General features: G+C 39.4%; 2 protein-coding genes across 2 annotated transcripts; both read left to right on the top strand.

Annotated features, from left to right (window-relative positions):
- Nucleotides 1–12348: 12348 nt before the first annotated feature.
- On the top strand, nt 12349–12969 carry LOC130710180 (uncharacterized). The gene has a single exon (XM_057559362.1). It carries the CDS (start codon nt 12349–12351, stop codon nt 12967–12969), a length of 621 nt encoding a protein of 206 aa, XP_057415345.1.
- A 6030-nt stretch (nt 12970–18999) lies between these two features.
- Nucleotides 19000–20094, top strand: LOC130710198 (uncharacterized). The gene has a single exon (XM_057559383.1). The coding sequence runs from the start codon at nt 19000–19002 to the stop codon at nt 20092–20094; it is 1095 nt and encodes a 364-aa protein (XP_057415366.1).
- Nucleotides 20095–21706: the final 1612 nt, after the last annotated feature.

A 21706-nucleotide genomic window follows, 5' to 3' on the forward strand; every position in this document is an offset into this window, starting at 1 on the left:
TTTAGTTCCTTTAGGAGATCAAGGCTGATCGGATCCTAGAGAAGACTAAGAGAGTGAATCTTAGTGTGAGCTAAGTCAGTGTAATTGTTAGTCACTTGTAGGTTTCAAGTGCAGTTGTAACTCTTACCTGATTAGTGGATTGCCTTCATTCTAAGAAGGAAGAAATCACCTTAACGGGTGGACTGGAGTAGCTTGAGTGATTTATCAAGTGAACCAGGATAAAATCCTTGTGTGCTTTTCTATCTCTTATCTTTAGCACTTAAGTTCTCGAAAGATTTGTCAAAATCTTTAAGGTGGAAGTTTTATACTGAAAACGTTATTCAAACCCCCCCTTTCTACCGTTTTTCATACCTTCAATTGGTATCAGAGCGCAAGTTCTGATTACCACACCTAACAGTGTTCAGTGATCCGGGCCGGTGTGAAAAACAATGGCTGCCACCACCAGTGAAACTCAAAGAGATGGTTACAATGCAAAGCCTCCTATGTTCGACGGTCAAAGGTTCGAATATTGGAAAGATAGACTGGAAAGTTTCTTTCTGGGTTTCGATGCAGATCTCTGGGATATTATTGTGGATGGCTACGAGCGTCCAGTTGATGCAGATGGCAAGAAGATCCCAAGGTCAGAGATGACTGCAGATCAAAAGAAGCTGTACTCACAACATCACAAAGCAAGAGCAATTCTTCTAAGTGCTATTTCCTATGAAGAGTACCAGAAGATTACAGATCGTGAGTTTGCGAAAGGCATTTTCGAATCTCTGAAGATGTCTCATGAAGGAAACAAGAAAGTCAAAGAATCAAAGGCATTGTCTTGATCCAAAGTATGAATCCTTCATCATGGAGCCAAATGAGTCCATTGAAGAAATGTTCTCCAGATTTCAGTTGCTTGTAGCTGGCATACGACCTCTCAACAAGAGCTACACAACAAAAGATCATGTCATAAGGGTCATCAGGTGTCTTCCTGAAAGTTGGATGCCTTTAGTGACTTCAATAGAGCTCACGAGAGACGTTGAGAATATGAGTTTAGAAGAACTCATCAGCATTTTGAAATGCCATGAGCTGAAGCGCTCAGAGATGCAAGATCTGAGGAAAAGTCCATAGCCTTGAAATCCAAATCTGAAAAGGCTAAGGTTGAGAAGTCAAAAGCTCTTCAAGCTGAAGAAGAGGAATCTGAAGAAGCATCAGAAGATTCTGATGAAGATGAGCTGACTCTGATCTCCAAGAGACTCAATCGCATCTGGAAGCACAGGCAGAGCAAATACAAAGGCTCTGGAAAGGCAAAAGGAAAGTCTGAATCCTCAGGTCAGAAGAAGTCCTCACTTAAGGAAGTCACATGCTTTGAGTGCAAAGAATCAGGGCACTACAAAAGTGACTGTCCAAGATTGAAGAAGGACAAGAAGCCAAAGAAGCACTTCAAGACGAAGAAGAGTCTGATGGTACATTTGATGAATCAGAGTCAGAGATGTTGACTCTGATGGTGAAGTCCAAGGACTCATGGCTATTGTCAAAGACAAGGAAGCAAGAGTCAAAGGAGTTGTTGACTCTGACTCAGAATCAGAAGGAAATCCTAACTCAGACGAAATGAAATGAGGTATTCGCTTCTTTCTCTACCTCTGAACTGAAACATGCATTGTCTGATATTATGGATAAGTATAACTCCTTATTGTCTAAGCATAAGAAGCTGAAAAAGAACTTATCTGCTGTTTCCAAGACTCCTTCTGAACATGAGAAAATTATTTCTGATTTGAAAAATGATAATCATGCCTGATCAATTCTAACTCTGTGCTTAAGAACCAGATTGCTAAGTTAGAAGAAATTGTTGCCTGTGATGCCTCTGATTGTAGAAATGAATCTAAGTATGAAAAGTCTTTTCAAAGATTCCTAGCTAAAAGCGTGGATAGAAGCTTAATGGCTTCAATGATCTATGGCGTAAGCAGAAATGGAATGCATGGCATTGGCTATTCTAAACCAATTAGAAATGAGCCCTCTGTGTCTAAAGCTAAATCCTTGTATGAATGCTTTGTTCCCTCTGGTACCATATTGCCTGATCCTGTACCTGCTAAAGTTGCTAAAACCCTCTTAAAAAGGGATCCTTCTCTATGACTAAATATCATGCAAATATTCCTTTAAAATATCATGTTGAGACACCCAAGGTGATCAGAACCTCTGGGGTAACTAACAAGAAAGGACCCAGAAAGTGGGTACCTAAGGACAAGATTATCTATGTTGCAGATATCCTTGATAGCTCCACTGAAACACCAATCATGGTATCTGGACAGTGGATGCTCGCGTCACATGACGGGAGAAAGGCGTATGTTCCGAGAGCTGAAACTTAAGCCTGGAGGCGAAGTTGGCTTTGGAGGAAATGAAAAGGGTAAAATTGTTGGTACTGGTACTATTTGTGTAGATAGTAGTCCATGCATTGATAATGTGTTATTGGTAGACGGCTTAACACATAACTTATTGTCTATAAGTCAATTAGCTGACAAGGGTTATGATGTTATATTCAATCAAAAGTCCTGCCGGGCTGTAAGTCAAATCGATGGCTCTGTTCTGTTTAACAGCAAGAGGAAGAACAACATTTATAAGATCAGATTATCTGAGTTGGAGGCTCAGAATGTGAAGTGCCTTCTGTCTGTTAATGAAGAGCAGTGGGTATGGCATAGACGGTTAGGGCATGCCAGTATGAGAAAGATTTCTCAGCTGAGCAAGCTAAACCTTGTCAGGGGCTTACCCAATCTGAAGTTCGCTTCAGACGCTCTTTGTGAAGCATGTCAGAAAGGCAAATTCACAAAAGTCCCTTTCAAGGCAAAGAATGTTGTCTCAACCTCAAGGCCGTTAGAACTTCTGCATATCGACCTTTTTGGACCAGTGAAAACTGAGTCTATAGGTGGCAAGAGATATGGGATGGTTATCGTTGATGACTATAGCCGCTGGACATGGGTAAAGTTTCTAACCCGCAAGGATGAGTCTCATGCTGTGTTCTCTACCTTCATTGCTCAAGTGCAAAACGAGAAGGCTTGTAGGATTGTGCGTGTCAGAAGTGACCATGGTGGAGAGTTTGAGAATGACAAGTTTGAGAGTCTGTTTGATTCCTATGGAATTGCACATGATTTCTCTTGTCCCAGAAACTCCTCAACAAAACGGTGTTGTTGAGAGGAAGAACAGAACTCTTCAGGAGATGGCTAGAACCATGCTCCAAGAAACTGGCATGGCTAAGCACTTTTGGGCAGAGGCAGTAAATACAGCATGTTACATTCAGAACAGAATCTCTGTGAGACCAATTCTGAATAAGACTCCTTATGAATTGTGGAAGAACATAAAACCCAACATTTCTTATTTTCATCCTTTTGGCTGTGTTTGTTATGTTCTCAATACTAAGGATAGATTGCATAAATTTGATGCTAAGTCTTCTAAGTGTCTATTACTCGGTTATTCTGAGAGATCTAAAGGTTTTAGATTTTATAATACTGATGCTAAGACTATTGAAGAATCTATTCATGTTAGATTTGACGATAAGCTTGACTCTGACCAGTCAAAGCTAGTTGAAAAGTTTGCAGATTTAAGCATTAATGTTTCTGACAAAGGCAAAGCTCCAGAGGAAGCTGAGCCAGAGGAAGATGAACCAGAGGAAGAAGCTGGTCCCTCTAACTCACAAACTCTGAAGAAGAGCAGAATCACTGCAGCTCACCCTAAGGAATTGATTTTGGGCAAACAAAGACGAACCAGTCAGAACCAGATCTGCCTTCAGACCCTCTGAAGAGACCTTGCTCAGTCTGAAAGGATTGGTGTCCTTAATTGAACCCAAGTCCATAGATGAAGCTCTTCAGGACAAGGATTGGATTCTGGCCATGGAAGAAGAATTGAATCAATTTTCCAAGAACGATGTTTGGAGCTTAGTGAAGAAGCCTGAGAGTGTCCATGTTATTGGAACGAAATGGGTATTCAGAAACAAGCTGAATGAGAAAGGAGATGTAGTCAGAAACAAGGCAAGGCTAGTTGCTCAAGGCTACAGCCAGCAGAAGGAATAGACTACACTGAAACATTTGCTCCAGTAGCAAGACTGGAGGCAATCAGACTGTTGATCTCTTTTCAGTAAATCACAACATAGTTCTACATCAGATGGACTGAAGAGTGCCTTCCTAAATGGTTATATTCAGAGGAAGTCTATGTTCATCAACCCCCAGGTTTGAAGATGAGAAGAAACCAGACCATGTGTTCAAATTGAAGAAATCACTCTACGGTCTGAAGCAAGCTCCCAGAGCATGGTATGAGAGACTTAGCTCATTCCTTCTGGAGAATGAGTTTGTAAGGGGTAAAGTAGATACAACTCTTTTTTGCAAGACTTATAAAGATGATATCTTAATTGTGCAAATTTATGTTGATGATATTATATTTGGTTCTGCTAATCAATCCCTATGCAAAGAATTTTCTGAGATGATGCAGGCTGAATTTGAGATGAGTATGATGGGAGAATTAAAGTACTTTCTGGGAATACAAGTTGATCAAACACCAGAAGGAACATATATCCATCAGAGCAAGTACACTAAAGAACTTCTGAAGAAGTTCAATATGCTGGAATCTACAATGGCCAAGACTCCAATGCATCCTACATGCATTCTGGAGAAAGAAGATAAAAGTGGTAAAGTATGTCAGAAGCTCTATCGTGGCATGATAGGTTCACTTCTATACTTAACTGCATCTAGGCCAGACATACTATTTAGTGTTCATTTATGTGCTCGTTTCCAATCAGATCCAAGGGAAACCCACTTAACTGCTGTTAAGAGGATCCTAAGGTATCTGAAAGGCACCACTAACCTTGGCTTGATGTATAAGAAAACATCAGAGTATAAGCTTTCAGGTTACTGTGATGCTGATTATGCTGGAGATAGAACAGAGAGAAAAAGTACTTCCGGAAATTGTCAATTTCTGGGAAGCAATCTAGTCTCATGGGCAAGCAAGAGGCAATCAACCATTGCACTATCAACTGCAGAGGCAGAATATATCTCAGCAGCAATATGCAGCACTCAGATGCTCTGGATGAAACATCAGCTGGAGGATTATCAGATCCTTGAGAGCAATATCCCAATCTATTGTGATAACACTGCTGCAATCTCATTGAGTAAGAATCCTATCCTGCATTCAAGGGCAAAGCACATTGAGGTAAAGTATCACTTTATTAGAGATTATGTACAGAAGGGCGTACTTCTTTGAAGTTTGTTGATACTGACCATCAATGGGCAGATATCTTTACAAAGCCCTTAGCAGAGGATAGATTTAATTTTATTCTGAAAAATCTAAACATGGACTTTTGTCCAGAGTGAAGATGGATCAGAACCTCTGACTATGATACTTCTTGATAGAAGATGTCTAGTCCAGAAGGTAACTCAATCAGAGTGTGTGTATCCACTGGTACTGACTCTGAAGCTGAGACAGCAACACGTGTGTCAGTATTTCTGATGCATAGTTCCTTGTGCCCGTGTGACAGTCTGTTATGATTGCGTGTAGATGTGCTTCTCTCCTGTGTGTGATTTGTGTATTTACTGTTACTATCTATCTTTAATTTTCAACCGTTGATCTAAAATTGCTTTTTGAATCAACAACGGTTATTTGTCAAAACCCACTATACACACACGATCTCTTTCACTTCCGGTTTTTACTCTCGCTCTCTCTGATTTTCAAAAACCGCTTATCCTCGATTTCTCTCTCGATCTCTCTTCATCTTTCAACCTTCATCTTCTACCTCAAACCTTCAACCGCTTCAAAAATGGTGAGTCAAACCAGAAGATCTACTGCAGATGCACCCCAGTTCCCTCACATGGTAGTTGGTCTAGCAACGGGTCAAAGGGGCCCTGAGAATCCGACACAAGATCAAGGTCAAGCTCAAGAGCAGATTGTTCCAATTGCAGAACGGGGCTGTGCCGTTCACTGCGTATATGCTCCTGAGGAACTTCAAGTCCTGGCAGAATGGAGATTCGACCTCGACAACCTGGCTACAAATGGGTATGATCTTCGTCCTGAAGTCCAAGTTCAAGGTTGGGGAAATTACTTCAACAGACTTCGAGGACCGGTGTATGATAGACTGGTCAAGGAATTCTGGAAGCACGCCGACTGCGATGATACTCAGGTGGTATCTCACATTCTTGGAAGAAAGATCATCATCACAGAGAAGTCTTTCGTGAATTTGCTGGGTGCAGACACTGCTTTTGGGTATCGTTTCCAACTCACGGAATCGAAGCTGAAACCCAACACCAAGGATACAATCAACCAGGCCCTGTACACCAACTACAAACCGGGCAAGACGAATTACAAGGTGATGGACCTTCATCCCAAGCTCAGGATCTGGCACAAAATTTTGCTCCACTGCATAAACCAGAGACCAAAGGGCAGTTCCCCAGACTACATCAACTTCAACCAAAAGGTGATGTTGTTCTTCATCCAAGACCAGAAGAAGATCTGCCTTCCCTACTTCCTGTTCTCCTACTTGAAGGAATGTATCCGGAAGTCTCGTACCACTGCCTCCATCAAGTCAGCAATCAAGTATATCCCCTTTGGGAGACTGCTCTCAGACTTTTTCATTGAAAGCAACCTGGTGCAAGATCTGGTCAATGCTGGATGTGTAGAGGATCTGACCACCATTGTCAGTGATGTCTTCACTGCAAATTCTCTGAAGAAGATGGGTTTGGTCCAGAAGAAAATCGCCCCTGCTCATGAAGACACATCTTCTGAGATCAGAAGTAGAAGGATGCCTCTGAATGACTACCCTCTGTGGACACAGGCAGACAATCCTGACGCCATTAGGTGCTATGTTGAAGACCTAAGGGCTCAAGGATTCGAAATTGATCTCGATGATTTCTTCAGCAGACTGCCGCCAGCTCCAGAGTTTCCTTCTCCTCCCAAGAAGAAAGCTCAGAGGAAGATGATCCTAGAAGAATCTTCTGAGGAATCAGATGTCCCTCTGGTCAAAAAGAAGAAGAGAAAGCCTGATGATGGTGATGATAGTGATAATGAGGATGGTCCTCCTAAGAAGAAGAAGAAGCAGGTCAGAATCGTGGTGAAGCCTACTCGGGTGGAACCAGCTGCTGAAGTGCTCCGAAGGACTGAACCTCCTGCCAGAGTGACTAGATCATCAGCACATTCAAGTAAGTCTGCACTTGCTTCTGATGATGATTTGAATTTATTTGATGCACTCCCTATATCTGCCATGCTCAAACACTCCTCAAATCCCCTCACTCCTATTCCTGAATCCCAACCAGCTGCACAAACCACCTCTCCACCACATTCCCCAAGATCTTCATTCTTTCAACCTTCCCCTACTGAAGCACCTCTCTGGAATTTGCTTCAGCACCAACCCTCTAGGTCAGAAGAACCTACCTCTCCTATTACCATTCAGTACAACCCATTATCTTCTGAACCCATCATTCATGCACAACCAGAGCCTACCCACACAGAACCTGAACCCAGAACCTCTGATCACTCTGTCCCAAGAGCATCAGAACGTCTGGCTCTCAAACCCACGGATACAGACTCTTCCACAACCTTTACACCTGTATCCTTCCCAACCAATGTTGCTGATTCTTCTCCCTCCAATGACTCTGAATCCATTAGAAAATTCATGGAGGTCAGAAAAGAAAAGGTGTCTACCTTAGAAGAGTATTACCTCACTTGTCCAAGCCCTAGGAGATATCCTGGCCCTAGACCTGAACGTCTAGTTGACCCAGATGAACCTATCTTGGCCAATCCTTTACAAGAGGCAGACCCTTTGGCTCAACAAGCTCACCCTGCCCCAGACCAACAAGAGCCTATTCAACCAGAACCTGAACCCGAACAATCAGTGTCTAACCAATCCTCGGTTAGATCACCCCATCCTCTGGTTGAAACTTCAGAACCTAACCTTGGAACCTCTGAACCCAATGCTCAAACGTTTAACATTGGCTCTCCACAAGGTGCCTCTGAAGCTCACAGCAGCAATCACCCAGCCTCTCCTGAAACCAACCTCTCCATAATTCCTTACACTCACCTCCGACCCACATCTCTCTCTGAGTGCATCAATACTTTCTATCATGAAGCTTCTTTGATGCTACGCAATGTGCACGGTCAGACTGACCTCAGTGAGAATGCTGAACGTGTGGCTGATGAGTGGAACAATCTGGGCACTTGGCTAGTGGCTCAAGTTCCAATTATGATGCAGCTCCTGCATGCAGAGGGAAGTCAGAGCATTGAGGCTGCAAAGCAAAGGTTTGCTCGAAGGGTGGCTCTTCATGAACAAGAACAGAGACATAAGCTTCTTGAAGCTATTGAAGAAGCCAAGAGAAAGAAAGCTCAAGCAGAAGAAGCTGCACGTCAAGCAGCAGCTCAAGCTGAACAAGCCCGATTAGAGGCAGAACGACTTGAGGCTGAGGCTGAGGCTCTTAGATGCCAAGCACTGGCACCAGTAGTGTTTACTCCTGCTGCTTCTGCTTCCATTCCAGATCCTCAAGCTGCTCAGAATGTTCCTTCCGGTTCTGCTCAGTCAAGCTCATCCAGACTCGACATCATGGAACAGCGTCTTGACATTCATGAATCCATGCTAATTGAAATGAAGCACATGATGATGGAACTTCTGCGACGAACTGATAAACCTTAGTTTTAGGATCTCTTCGTTTTTCTTTTTCTTTAACGTTGTTTTATTTTTGTTAAACTCTGTTTCTTTTTATTTACTTATTCTACTTTGTTCGTTTGTGATTATCTATGCATATCTATATATATTTGTGTCACATATGTTTGCAAAAATCTTTTTATTCATCATATCTTTATGTTTACATCATACATTCTTTCCCTAAAGTCTAGAATGGAGGATCCCTCCTCATTCTTCTGCACTCCTGGCGCTGCTCTGACCTATCCTTCTCCAGACGCTCCAGTGCATGCTGGATGTTGTTGAGCCTGTCCTTTAGCTCATCCCTCTCCAGAATCTCTTCTGCGGTATTGAGCTTCTCTTCCAAACTTTCTTTTTCTTCCAGTAGCTTGAGTTCAAGCCGGCTGAGTTCTTGCACCTCCTCCACGAAGGCAAGAAATTCCCTCAGGTCTCTCTTCACCTCTGGACGCAGGTCCTCTTCCAGCAGTGTCCGTGTCAGCTCCGCGATGGTCGTTGTACCCTCTGGATGCCTGATGTTCAGGAACAAGTCCTCCTCACAGGCCTTCTTCCTCAGCTCTTCTAGTGCTACGATGTATGATGCCATTTTTTTTTTTTTACTAAAAATTGTTCGAGGTGTGAAGCTTACCTTTCTCTCCAACGCTTTATATAGGCTTCACTTTCTCTCTGAAAGTTAATGCTCCTACGGTTTCTCGAGGTTAAGTTCTTGGTAACTGACCCTTCTCTTTACTCACTTGACCGGTGGTAAACGTTCTTCTCTTGCATTAACTCTTCTATTTATTTCGCCTAACTCTGATTCTTGCATCGTCTTCATTTCCTTTAAACTTAGACCTTCTCTAAGGGGGAGTACCTTGTACTTCAAGCTAAGTTTTTCACACCCCAAGCTTTTTGCTTATGACAAAAAGGGGGAGTAAACCCAGTTTTTGATGTGTAAGATGTGTTAGTGTGATTTATTTTTTCTTTTGGAGAATTTAAGAGTTCCACCTTCATGACCATAGATGTGTCACTGGGCAAATACAAGGAATACATTTCACTTCTTCTGAAGTGATTCTAAGTTGACTCTGATACCCTGTCCGTGACTCTGATTACTTATGCGCTCTGATTACTCGATTTTCATCTATGTCATAAGTTTTTCACTCTGAACTCTTATATCATTTAGCTAAGAATCTAGACTTTACTAACGTTTTCATCAAGTATTAGATTCAGGGGGAGCTAAGCTCAGAATCAAGCAGTGACTTGAATTCAGAATGAGCAAGATAAACTATTCACATCAGGATAAGTATTATTCTATATCTCTAAACTCTGAGTGAATTCAGTTTAATGTTTAAGAATTGTTCATCAAAAATCTTAGTTTTGTCATCATCAAAAAGGGGGAGATTGTAAGATCAAAGTTTTGATATAGTAGTACAACTCTATGTTTTGATGATTACAAGTTAACCTTTTGATATGAACAATTGTGGTACTCTAACGTGTTTTTCTGAGTGTGCTATTTACAGGCTCTGACCTCAACTCAATCTCACACAAATCAGAAGCACTGTGTATAAAGAGCAACCCAAGCAACGCTTTCGCATTCACCATGTTCGGTATGAACAGTGGAAAAGCTTCAGAAGTTCTGAAGTTATACAAACTCTGATGTGGACTCAGTCACTAGAAGTTCTGAAGATCCAGAAAGTCTGATAACCAAGAAACACTGAAGGCTCAGATGTTCTGATGGTGTAGAAGACTCTGAAGATCCAGAAGCTGATTAGTGAAGTTCTGATGTCCAGAAGCAAGATACTCTGAAGACCATGTTCTTCCCTCTGAGTTCAGAATCAGAAGAAACAATGGTCAGAGGATCTGGGCTTTCCCTCTGACTCTGATCAACCGGCTTCACAAGTCCCAATATGAAGCATTCCCCTGATCAGAAGTCTCCTAGGTTTAAAGGTCGCGTCGCTATCCAAGTACAAAAGCAATTGTACCTTCCTGACGACCTACCTAACAGTCTCAGACACAGCAGAAGCTGGATTTTCCAGAACTGCCCTCCAACGGTAGCATTTCCCATGCAACGCTCAACCCTAATCCTTGGAGTATATAAAGAGGCTGAAGACTGAAAGAAACGGCTAGAAGCATTCACATACGCGCAAGACAAACTTAAATTCTTCTAAGCTTTCTTTCATCTGAAATTCATTGAGTTTACTATTAGCTTTTTAGAAGCAAATCTCTTGTAAACAATTCTTTGATAAACAGTTTGTTTAGTTCCTTTAGGAGATCAAGGCTGATCGGATCCTAGAGAAGACTAAGAGAGTGAATCTTAGTGTGAGCTAAGTCAGTGTAATTGTTAGTCACTTGTAGGTTTCAAGTGCAGTTGTAACTCTTACCTGATTAGTGGATTGCCTTCATTCTAAGAAGGAAGAAACCACCTTAACGGGTGGACTGGAGTAGCTTGAGTGATTTATCAAGTGAACCAGGATAAAATCCTTGTGTGCTTTTCTATCTCTTATCTTTAGCACTTAAGTTCTCGAAAGATTTGTCAAAATCTTTAAGGTGGAAGTTTTATACTGAAAACGTTATTCAAACCCCCCCCCTTTCTACCGTTTTTCATACCTTCAATTACTACTAAAATCCATTGATGATACTAAAATCACCAACAATCATGGCAGATGGCACACTCACCCGACGAAGCCATTCCACGCCGAAACCAAAGGTCGTTTGTAGGAAGAGAATTCTGAACCAAAAGTCAGACTAGAAGGATACATTTAAAGGGAGCTTTGAGGCGCGAAATCCAAGTCCAACTTGTTTGCGGAGGAAGCTAATCCCCAGCCGTAGCCACTCGACTATTTATGATTGAATCATACCCAGAAGCTGCAGAATACACACCAGAGAGGTTTCCCTTCCATATGTACCCATCATGCACCCGATCATTGAGTCTGACCGTAACTCTATTCACACAATTCACCATGTTCTCCGGAAGAGCAGTCCAAAGCCGGTTCAAATCCAAGTCCCTCAATCCCAAACATCTCTAATTCGCAGAGAGGTATCATAGAAGTGAACAAAAGGAACAGAGTGATACAGGGGGAGCTGATCACACCAGGGAACATACCAAAACGACGAGAGACCATCTCCAACTTTAAACTGAAAACCATGCCGAAGAGAGACCATCTCCACACTGGGGAACCGACACTATCATCCGCAAGGAAAAAGGAGCTGCTAGGAAAATGGTTGTCCTTAATCATGTTTGTTGGTGATTTTAGTATCATCAATGGATTTTAGTAGTAATGTGATTTATTGTAGGCCGATGCGATTATGCGTTAAGCTCGGAAACGAGTTAGGGTAGTGCGGAGTGCATGCTTGTTGAGCCAACGCATAATTGACCGCGATTAGATTGCGGGGTTCCAAGGGGCGGAGCCCCTGGCTGGGGTCCCGCTCGAAAATTTTCGAATAGAAATTCTGTTTTATTAACCGTTTTTCGGTTTCTGAAACAAACTCCTTTATAAGGAGTCATTTGGCCTCAGTTTTAGATACAGAAAAAAAAATGAGATTTCTCTCTACATTCCTGATCTGTTTTCATTTGCCTGAAGCAGATTGTTCTTCAGAATTATCCCAACAAGGATTTCGTGAACCCAGGCAAGAATAGGGTCGAAATACTTTGTTCGGAAAGTGTACGAACACGATTCTTCGAAGTTATCCAGGATTATCAAACCCAAATTTACTAACAAACGAACAAAGTATCTCTGATAATCATGGCTGGAGGAAGCACTGGAGGAAGCACCGTCAAGGAGATGACTACTAATTTCGGAAAATTGGACAAGTTTCAAGGACAAGACTTCAAGCGTTGGCAGAAGAAGATGCATTTCATGTTTACAGCGTTGAAGGTGGTGTATGTCATGTCTACACCAATTCCAGAACTTCTGGAGGATGACACGGTTGAAAATATAAGGCGCAGATCAAAGTGGGAGAACGACGACTACATATGCAGAGGGCACATTCTTAACAGTATGTCTGATCCCTTATTTGATGTTTATCAAAACGTGGAATCTGCAAAGGAATTGTGGGATTGTCTCGAATTCAAGTACATGGCAGAGGACTCATCTAGTAAAAAGTTTCTTGTAACCGATTTCAACAGTTACAAGATGGTTGAATCAAGGTCTGTCATGGAACAATTCAATGAACTCCTCCAAATCCTTGGACAGTTCACACAACACGGATTGATGATGGATGAAACAATATCTGTCTCAAGTATCATAGACAAGTTGCCTCCTTCGTGGAAGGATTTCAAACACAATTTGAAGCATGGAAAAGACGACTTGTCTTTGATTCAACTTGGAAGTCACTTGCGCATAGAAGAATCTCTAAGGGCGTAGGAGGGTGACAAGGGAAAAGGAAAAGAAGTTGTTGGACCCTTGGTTAATATGATCGAAGAGGGTGGTAAGGACGATAACAATAGAAACAAAGGAAAGAAGCGTGCTTTCAAGAAAAACAAAGGAAGTTTCGGTTCTAACAAGAAACCGAAACTAGAATGTTGGAAGTGTGGAAAAACATGCCACTTCAAGAGGGATTGTCGTTCAGGCAAAAAGCACGACAACGCGAATGCAAGTGGTTCGGGAAAAGGGTCTAAGGACCAATCCCAAAACCAAGGTCAGAAATCAATTTGTGATTTGAATAGTTTTATTAAACATTCGGTTTCACTAATTTCTGAAGCATTTTATGTGCAGGATGATGCTATCGCGTGGTGGATTGATTCTGGCGCCACAACACATGTTTGCAAGGATCGTTTCTGGTTCAAAACTTTTGTTCCAGTGGAAGATGGATCTGTCCTCTACATGGGAGATCATCACTTTGATCCTGTTGAAGGCAAAGGAAGCGTGGTGTTAGAATTCAGTTCTGGAAAGATTATTACTTTGTTTAATGTTTTATATGTTCCTAAACTACGTAAGAACTTAATTTCTGGTCCTGTATTGAATAAGCTTGGATACAAGCAAGTGTATGAATCCGATAAATATGTTTTATCGAAGTCTGGTGTGTTTGTAGGATTTGGATATTATAATAATGGTATGTTCATGATGAATTTGAATGGAGTTCCTAATGATTCTGGTTCTGTATTTATGTCCAATTCGAATGTTATTAAATCATCTTTATGGCATGCTCGTCTAGGACATGTTCATTATAAAAGAATGCTTGAAATGTCTAAAGATGATTTAATTCCTGTTTTTTAGGGAAATGTAGAAAAATGTAAAACTTGCATGTTAACAAAGATCACTAGGCAACCTTTTAAAAGTATAACAAGGAAATCTGTCATACTTGAATTGATACATAGTGATTTATGTGATTTGCATGCTACTCCATCATTAGGACATAAAAAATATCTTGTCACTTTCATAGATGATGCATCCAGATTCTGCTATGTTTATTTGTTGCATGCTAAAGACGAAGCCTTAGATAAATTCAGAATTTATAAAACTGAAGTTGAATTGCAACAGAATGAGTTGATTAAAACATTACGTACGGATAGAGGTGGTGAATATTATGATCCTGTATTTTTCCAATCCGTAGGAATCATTCATGAGACTACGGCACCTTATACACCTCAACAAAATGGTGTGGCTGAAAGGAAAAATAGAGTTCTTAAAGAAATGGTGAATGTCATGTTATCTTACTCTGGTTTGAGTGAAGGGTTTTGGGGAGAAGCCAAGTTAACGGCTTGCTATTTGTTAAATAGGGTTCCTAATAAAAGGAACAAGACTACCCCATATCAACTTTGGTATAAGAAACGACCCAATTTAACATTTCTACTTGTTTGGGGTTGCAGGGCCGTGGTTAGACTCCCGGACCCTAAAAGGAAAACTTTGGGTGAAAAGGGTGTAGCTTGCATCTTTGTTGGATATGCTGAGCATTCCAAGGCTTATAGGTTTTATGTTATAGAACCTAATGACTCGATTTCTATTAACACGATTATAGAATCGAGAGATGCCATATTTGATGAGAATTGTTTTTCTTCTATACCTAGACCAAAGCACTCTATACCAAATTCGGATGAATATCTAAAGGATGATCATTCAAATGATGTACCAAGTGAGACATTCAAACCTCGTAAAAGCAAAAGAGCTAGAAAACCTAAATCTTATGGGTCTGATTTTCAATTATATCTAGTTGAAGGATCAAAGGATCAGATTGATAATCAATACTATTATTGCTATAGTATAGAAGAGGATCCAAGAACGTATGATGAAGCTGTGAAATCTCGAGATTCTGCTTTTTGGAAAGAAGCAATTGATGAAGATATTGGTTCTATCATGGAAAATAATACTTGGGTATTATCTGATTTACCACCAGGTTGCAAACCATTGGGTTGCAAATGGATCTTCAAAAGGAAGATGAAAGTCGATGGTACAATTGATAAGTTTAAAGCTAGATTGGTTATCCAAGGCTTTAGACAAAAGGAAGGAATTGATTACTTTGATACCTATGCTCCAGTTGCTCGTATCACCACTATTAGATTGTTGATTGCTTTAGAGGCTATTCACAAACTAGTGATTCATCAAATGGATGTCAAAACTGCATTCCTGAATGGTGATTTGGAAGAAGAAGTGTATATGAAGCAACCTGAAGGATTTGTAATGCCTGCTAATGAGCATAAGGTGTGTAAGCTAGTTAAGTCGTTGTATGGGCTGAAACAAGCTCTGAAGCAGTGGCATCAAAAGTTTGATGAGGTTGTTTTGTCTAGTGGTTTCATTCTGAACCAAGCTGACAAATGTGTATATAGCAAATTTGATACATCTGGTAAAGGAGTTATCATTTGTCTATATGTTGATGACATGTTGATCTTTGGCATCGACCAAAATCAAGTTGATAAGACGAAGAATTTTTTGTCATCAAAGTTCTCCATGAAGGATATGGGAGAAGCGGACGTTATTCTTGGTATTAAGATTAAACGGGAGAATAAGGGGATTGTAATTACGCAATCTCATTACATTGAGAAAATACTCAAGAAGTTTAATCATGAAAGTTGTTCTCCGGTTAGTACTCCCATGGATCCGAGTGAAAAACTTATGCCAAATATAGGTAAACCTGTGGATCAGCTCGAATATTCAAGAGCTATATGCTCTTTGATGTATGCTATGATTAGCACTAGACCGGATATTGCTTATGTGGTTGGAAAGTTGAGCAGATTTACTAGTAATCCTAGTAGACATCATTGGCATGCGATAACTAGGGTATTCAAGTACTTGAAGGGTACTATGAATTATGGATTGTCATATGTGGGATTTCCTTCGGTGTTAGAGGGTTATTCGGATGCTAGTTGGATAAATAATGTTGAAGATTCATCCTCTACAAGTGGATGGGTGTTTTTGCTTGGGGGAGGTGCCATCTCATGGGCTTCCAAAAAGCAAACATGTATAACTAGTTCTACAATGGAATCTGAGTTTGTAGCATTAGCTGCTGCTGGTAAAGAAGCGGAATGGCTAAGAAACTTGGTATATGAGATTCCAATATGGTCTAAACTGATATCACCGATTTCTATCCGTTGTGATAGTGCTGCTACATTGGCTAAAACTTATAGTCAAATATACAATGGAAAGTCTAGACACTTGGGTGTTAGACATAGTATGATTAGGGATTTAATCATGAATGGGGTGATATCCATTGAGTTTGTTCGGTCGCAACAAAACTTAGCTGATCACTTGACGAAGGGGTTAGCTAGAGACTTAGTGAAGAAGTCGGTAATTGGGATAGGATTAAAGTCCATCTAAATCTACTAGCTATGGTATACCCAATTCCCTTCTAATACAACGTTAGAAGCAAAATTCAATGTGGAAAGATCATAGTTAGAGATTGGAGCATTTGTATTTGTCTTCCCAAGGTATGTGCTCAGACCTGCAAGTGATGGTTAGGTTGAAGTATAACTTCTTAATGGTTCTTTGAAAAATTGCAAATGCAGGTGCAAGATTAAAAGGATCACCTATGTGAGCATGAAGTTTTGCCGCTTCAAGAAGCTTGGACTTGGCTTCCTATATGCTTATTAATGGATAAGGACACATGGCTTGTAAAGTGTCAAGTATGAATAATAGAGTTTTATAGAAACATATGTGTATGATATCTTCAGATATTCAAATGGGTTGACGGGTTCAATCGTTATGACACCCCGATTCTCGAGTATTTGGAATGTGTATTTGTACTAAGATGAAAATTCAATCGCAAGACATTTTCATTTATGCATTTGTTTGATTGTTATATCTGTGTGTTATACACTTGTATATATTATTATATATATACTGAGTAGATCAAGGATTACACTAAAATGGGGGGGATTTGTTGGTGATTTTAGTATCATCAATGGATTTTAGTAGTAATGTGATTTATTGAAGGCCGATGCGATTATGCGTTAAGCTCGGAAACGAGTTAGGGTAGTGCGGAGTGCACGCTTGTTGAGCCAACGCATAATTGACCGCGATTAGATTGCGGGGTTCCAAGGGGCGGAGCCCCTGGCTGGTGTCCCGCTCGAAAATTTTCGAATAGAAATTCTGTTTTATTAACCGTTTTTCGGTTTCTGAAACAAACTCCTTTATAAGTAGTCATTTGGCCTCAGTTTTAGATACAGAAAAAAAAACCGAGATTTCTCTCTACATTCCTGATCTGTTTTCATTTGCCTGAAGCAGATTGTTCTTCAGAATTATCCCAACAAGGATTTCGTGAACCCAGGCAAGAATAGGGTCGAAATACTTTGTTTGAAAAGTGTACGAACACGATTCTTCGAAGTTATCCAGGATTATCATACCCAAATTATCTAAAAAATCACCCATGGTTTCCGGTAATCAAAAAGGAGCTGCCACACATGCTTCCCAAGCAACGCCACATTATGATCACAAGTTTTCCTCAAGCTCAAACCATCCATGCGTTTAGGTCGCGCAATGCGGTTCCAACTAACCAAATGTAAACCTTTTCTATTCCTATCCTTCCAGACAAATTGCTTAATGATTGAGTCCAACCGGTCACACACTCCCTGGGGCACCTACACCTGACTCATACAATAAGCAGGCATGGCCGATAACACTGATTGGGCAAGGTTAATCCGCCCTGCTATATTAAGGAGCTTACACTTCCAATCTGCCAATCTAGAATTCATTCGCTCGAAGATGAAATTGAAATCACTACTAGTCATCCCTCTTCTTAAAAATAGGAAAACCTAGGTAGCGGCCAATATTAGAAGTGAATTGGAAACCAGATAGATTAGTAACAATATGCTTCTTGAGGTTGCTCATACCATTGTAGCCCAAGATCTTCGACTTCGCCTCACTAACTTTAAGTCCAGACGCCCGACAAAACCTGTCCAGGAGGTCCTTCAAAAGCCTTACCTGATTATTCTTAAAAATAAATGAGTTTTAATTTTGTCACTTGACAAGTTAAAAAGACACTCAATGTATAAAAAAATTGTTTCTATTTTTTTTTTGGTTTAATCATTAGTATCCCCTTTGAGTTAATTATGCTCAACTCAAGTATAAAAAATTATATATTACATTTTGTTTAAACTTTTCTCAAGACTTAGTAAAGTAATATTTTCTAAAATAATCTATTAAAATAATGGATTTTTAAGCATATTATCATATTATGGTGCTTTATTATTTTCAAAAGAGGGTCCTTGCAAGAGGGTCCTTGCTAGAAACATTTACGAGAGTCTACAAGAAATTAATGATGTCAATTTTTGACTATAACTAACCATTGACTACAAAATACACGAGCGCGCGTACACATACTATTTAAGGCCATGTCAGTATTTTTGTATTTATTTTTTCATTTTTTCCCAATGTAATATATTTAAAAATTATATCACATGATTACTAACATGAAAAATCATGAATCATTTAGTATGATTTAATGAGGATAGAATGTAATAATTTCTTATTATTCAAGAGTCAATCCAAATTAATTTAAATATTGTTAGTATAATAATTAGGATATAAATGATTTTTTTAATTATCAATTTTCAGTAAATAAAATTCCAATTTATTATATATTATCACTTTATTTAATATATTTTTTCTTATAATTTTTTTTTTATCTCATGTATATTGTTATTTATTTACTATGGCAAGTTATTATTATTATAATAATATTATTATTGATTAGGAAATAAGGATGAATATAAAAGGTAAGGAATTAAAACAAAATGTTCAAGAATGGAAAACTATGGAAAGTGAGTTTTTAAATCATTAATAAAGCAATGTTGAATGATAATCCATCCCTTTAATTTTATTACCCTTACATAAATTCTCATAATTCTTATGATATAAACTATGTGCTATATATACCAATTCACAAACACAATGGTTTTATACCAACGTTGAGCCATCAAATCTTATCTGAGCAGTTCCATTGCACTACACTAGCTAAGAACAATGGCCCCCATTTCTGTGAACCAACTCCACTCATTCTACAATTTGGATCGAGTACTTTTCAATCACCTGATCACTAAACTTTCTCGAAATCCTGCTCAATCCCTTCTAGTCATGGCCTTGTGGATTTGGCTAGAAAAACTTGGTTACCCAAGTATCATTCCAGTATTGACTGGTCTCTGTGACGCACTCATCAATGCCATGTTCAACGAAGCAGATACTTGCTTGAGGTGGCTACAGTTGGAAAACGTCCCCATCCCAAATGACGGTGGTTTACCACTTACCAGAATTGCGATGCATATGGAAATCTCCCTTGAACTCTTCATTCGGAGAAGGTTCACTGCCATAGCTGGTATAAAAAATGTTCTCAATACAGTATGTGCAAGAATTTTCATCGATATCTTACAAAAGAATTTTGGTATCACCAACAACACTAGTACCAGTGCCAGAATCAGCGGCAACACCAGAACCAGGGCTCGAGCACGCACCAGCACCAGAACCAACGCTAAATCTAAAACCATCCCCAGAGCCAGTGTTGGTGCTAGCCCTATCACTGGCACATCACTACATTTCCCTGATATACCCCTAATTATTCCTGGTTTCCCGCATCCATTATTTGGTACCAGAGATAGCGCTCGAGTTAGCACCAACGCCAGCACAAGCGCTGGAATTGGTAGCACTAGCACATCACTACCTCGCCCCGTTACACCGTTGGTTATTCCCGGTTTCCCCCATCCATTGTTTGGTAATTTCACAGTACCCCCAATTAATTTTGAGGAAATGGATTTGTTTGATTCGAGGATATGGGCGAATACGGGACCACATGATGATATTACTGATGATGACAAGACTATGTTTTTAACATTTTCAAAGGGCTTCCCTGTCACTGAAGATGAGGTGAGGCATCTTTTCACAAGCTCCTATGGGGATTGTATCAAGGTTTTGAACATGGGGGAGATGAGGGAGCAAGTTCTGTTTGCAACTATGGTTCTGAATAAAGTGGAACAACTTGACATGATTCTCAATGGGAAATTCATTGCAAAGCTTCGTGTCAATGGGAAACACATATGGGCTCGTAAGTATGAGCGTCGAGATTGAATTTGGTGATTACTTAGAATAATAAATTTGAACAAGAAGCCACACAAAACACACACATTTCCCTTGTTTTCTTGCTCTATTGGGTAAAAGCTATATACATTTGTGTACTCATAAGTGAAAAAAATTACAACTAGTAATTGTGGCTCAATATATACACAATTTTGGATTAATAAATAAATGATCTCTTTATGCTATTTAACATTTTTTTTGCTGCTTGTCATAATGGGCAGAACCATATACATGTGAAACAAACACAATGAGGTAATTTCATCACGATGTTGATTAGAGACTCTAAAACCTATTACGTTGCAGCCATGATTATAATTGTAGACTGAAATTTGAAACCCTACGGTCATTTTCGATTTCATTTCATTTTTGTCTCTGGAAGTTGAATTAGTGTGGATGATTCGTAGTTTGAATTTGATTATATGTGGTACATGGTCGAAATATATAAAAAAACTCACAAACATGCATTGTATGTTTATACTCGTTAGCTTCAAGTACTTTGATTAAAAGAACCTCTAATCGAATTCTCAAGGCTTGATATTGTGTTCTACTACATATTTTAGATGTTTGTTCATCAACCTTTGATGCTTCTTCCCTAGATGACACATGTGAATCTAAAATGGAAATATAAAGCACCTAACTCTTAGAATGAATTTAGAGTAGGGTTTTTACACCCACAAAATATTTTCTCTTTCATTTTCTCTTCTTATCCGTTTCCCCAAATACATCACCTCTTCCATATATTCCTATTTCACTCTAAACTTGGTGGGTGAATTTGTCGTATCAACCAATTTTTTTTTCTTTTTCAAAATGGTGTCTCTCTAAGAAGTAAAGTTTATTTTATTAATATACTACATATAAATATATAATACTTTATAATACTAATTGATATATTTTATTTGTAATATTTTTTATCAATAGTATGGTAATTTTAACATCTTAATTTATAATACAAAAATTTTAAAATTATATTAAGTAATTTTGTTTAACTTAAGTCATGAATTGTGATTTCCTTTATATTTTCTCAAGTTAATTTTACTTTTATGTATGTATATATATATATACACACACATTATTAAATGTATATAAAATAAATTTTTGAGTAGTACATATGTTACATAAATTAATTAAAACTTTGAGAGCGGTTGGGACGGGTTTCCAAAACTCTCTTTCACTCCTCAGTTGAGAACATTGAGAGGCAGTTGGGATCTTGGAAAACTAGGCTTCTCAATCGTGCAGACCGTATTTTTTTGGCCAAATCAGTTCTTGCTTCTATCTCGATTTATCCTATGCATATTTTTTTTGTTGTTAAATATTGTTTGTGATATGATTGACGACAAGGTTTACTCGTTTATTTGGTCCAACAGTGTGGTGGTCTTTTACCAACTTCAATTAGATTTTAGGCAAGCCAAAAAACATGCATCTCGAGGGCTTCATTTGATGAATTAGGAAGTGGTTACCGCCCCAAAAGCTTGCGGTGTGTTGGGTATTCGTGAGTCTCGACTTCAAAATGTGGCGTTGCTTATTAAGGTTCTTTGGAAGCTTCTCTCTCAAGAGGAAAATTTTTGGGCCCAAGTTGTTAGAGCCAAGTACATGGAGAATGGTG

Source organism: Lotus japonicus, chromosome 1 (genome assembly GCF_012489685.1).
Source record: "Lotus japonicus ecotype B-129 chromosome 1, LjGifu_v1.2".
In the NCBI taxonomy this organism is placed as follows: Eukaryota; Viridiplantae; Streptophyta; class Magnoliopsida; order Fabales; family Fabaceae; genus Lotus; species Lotus japonicus.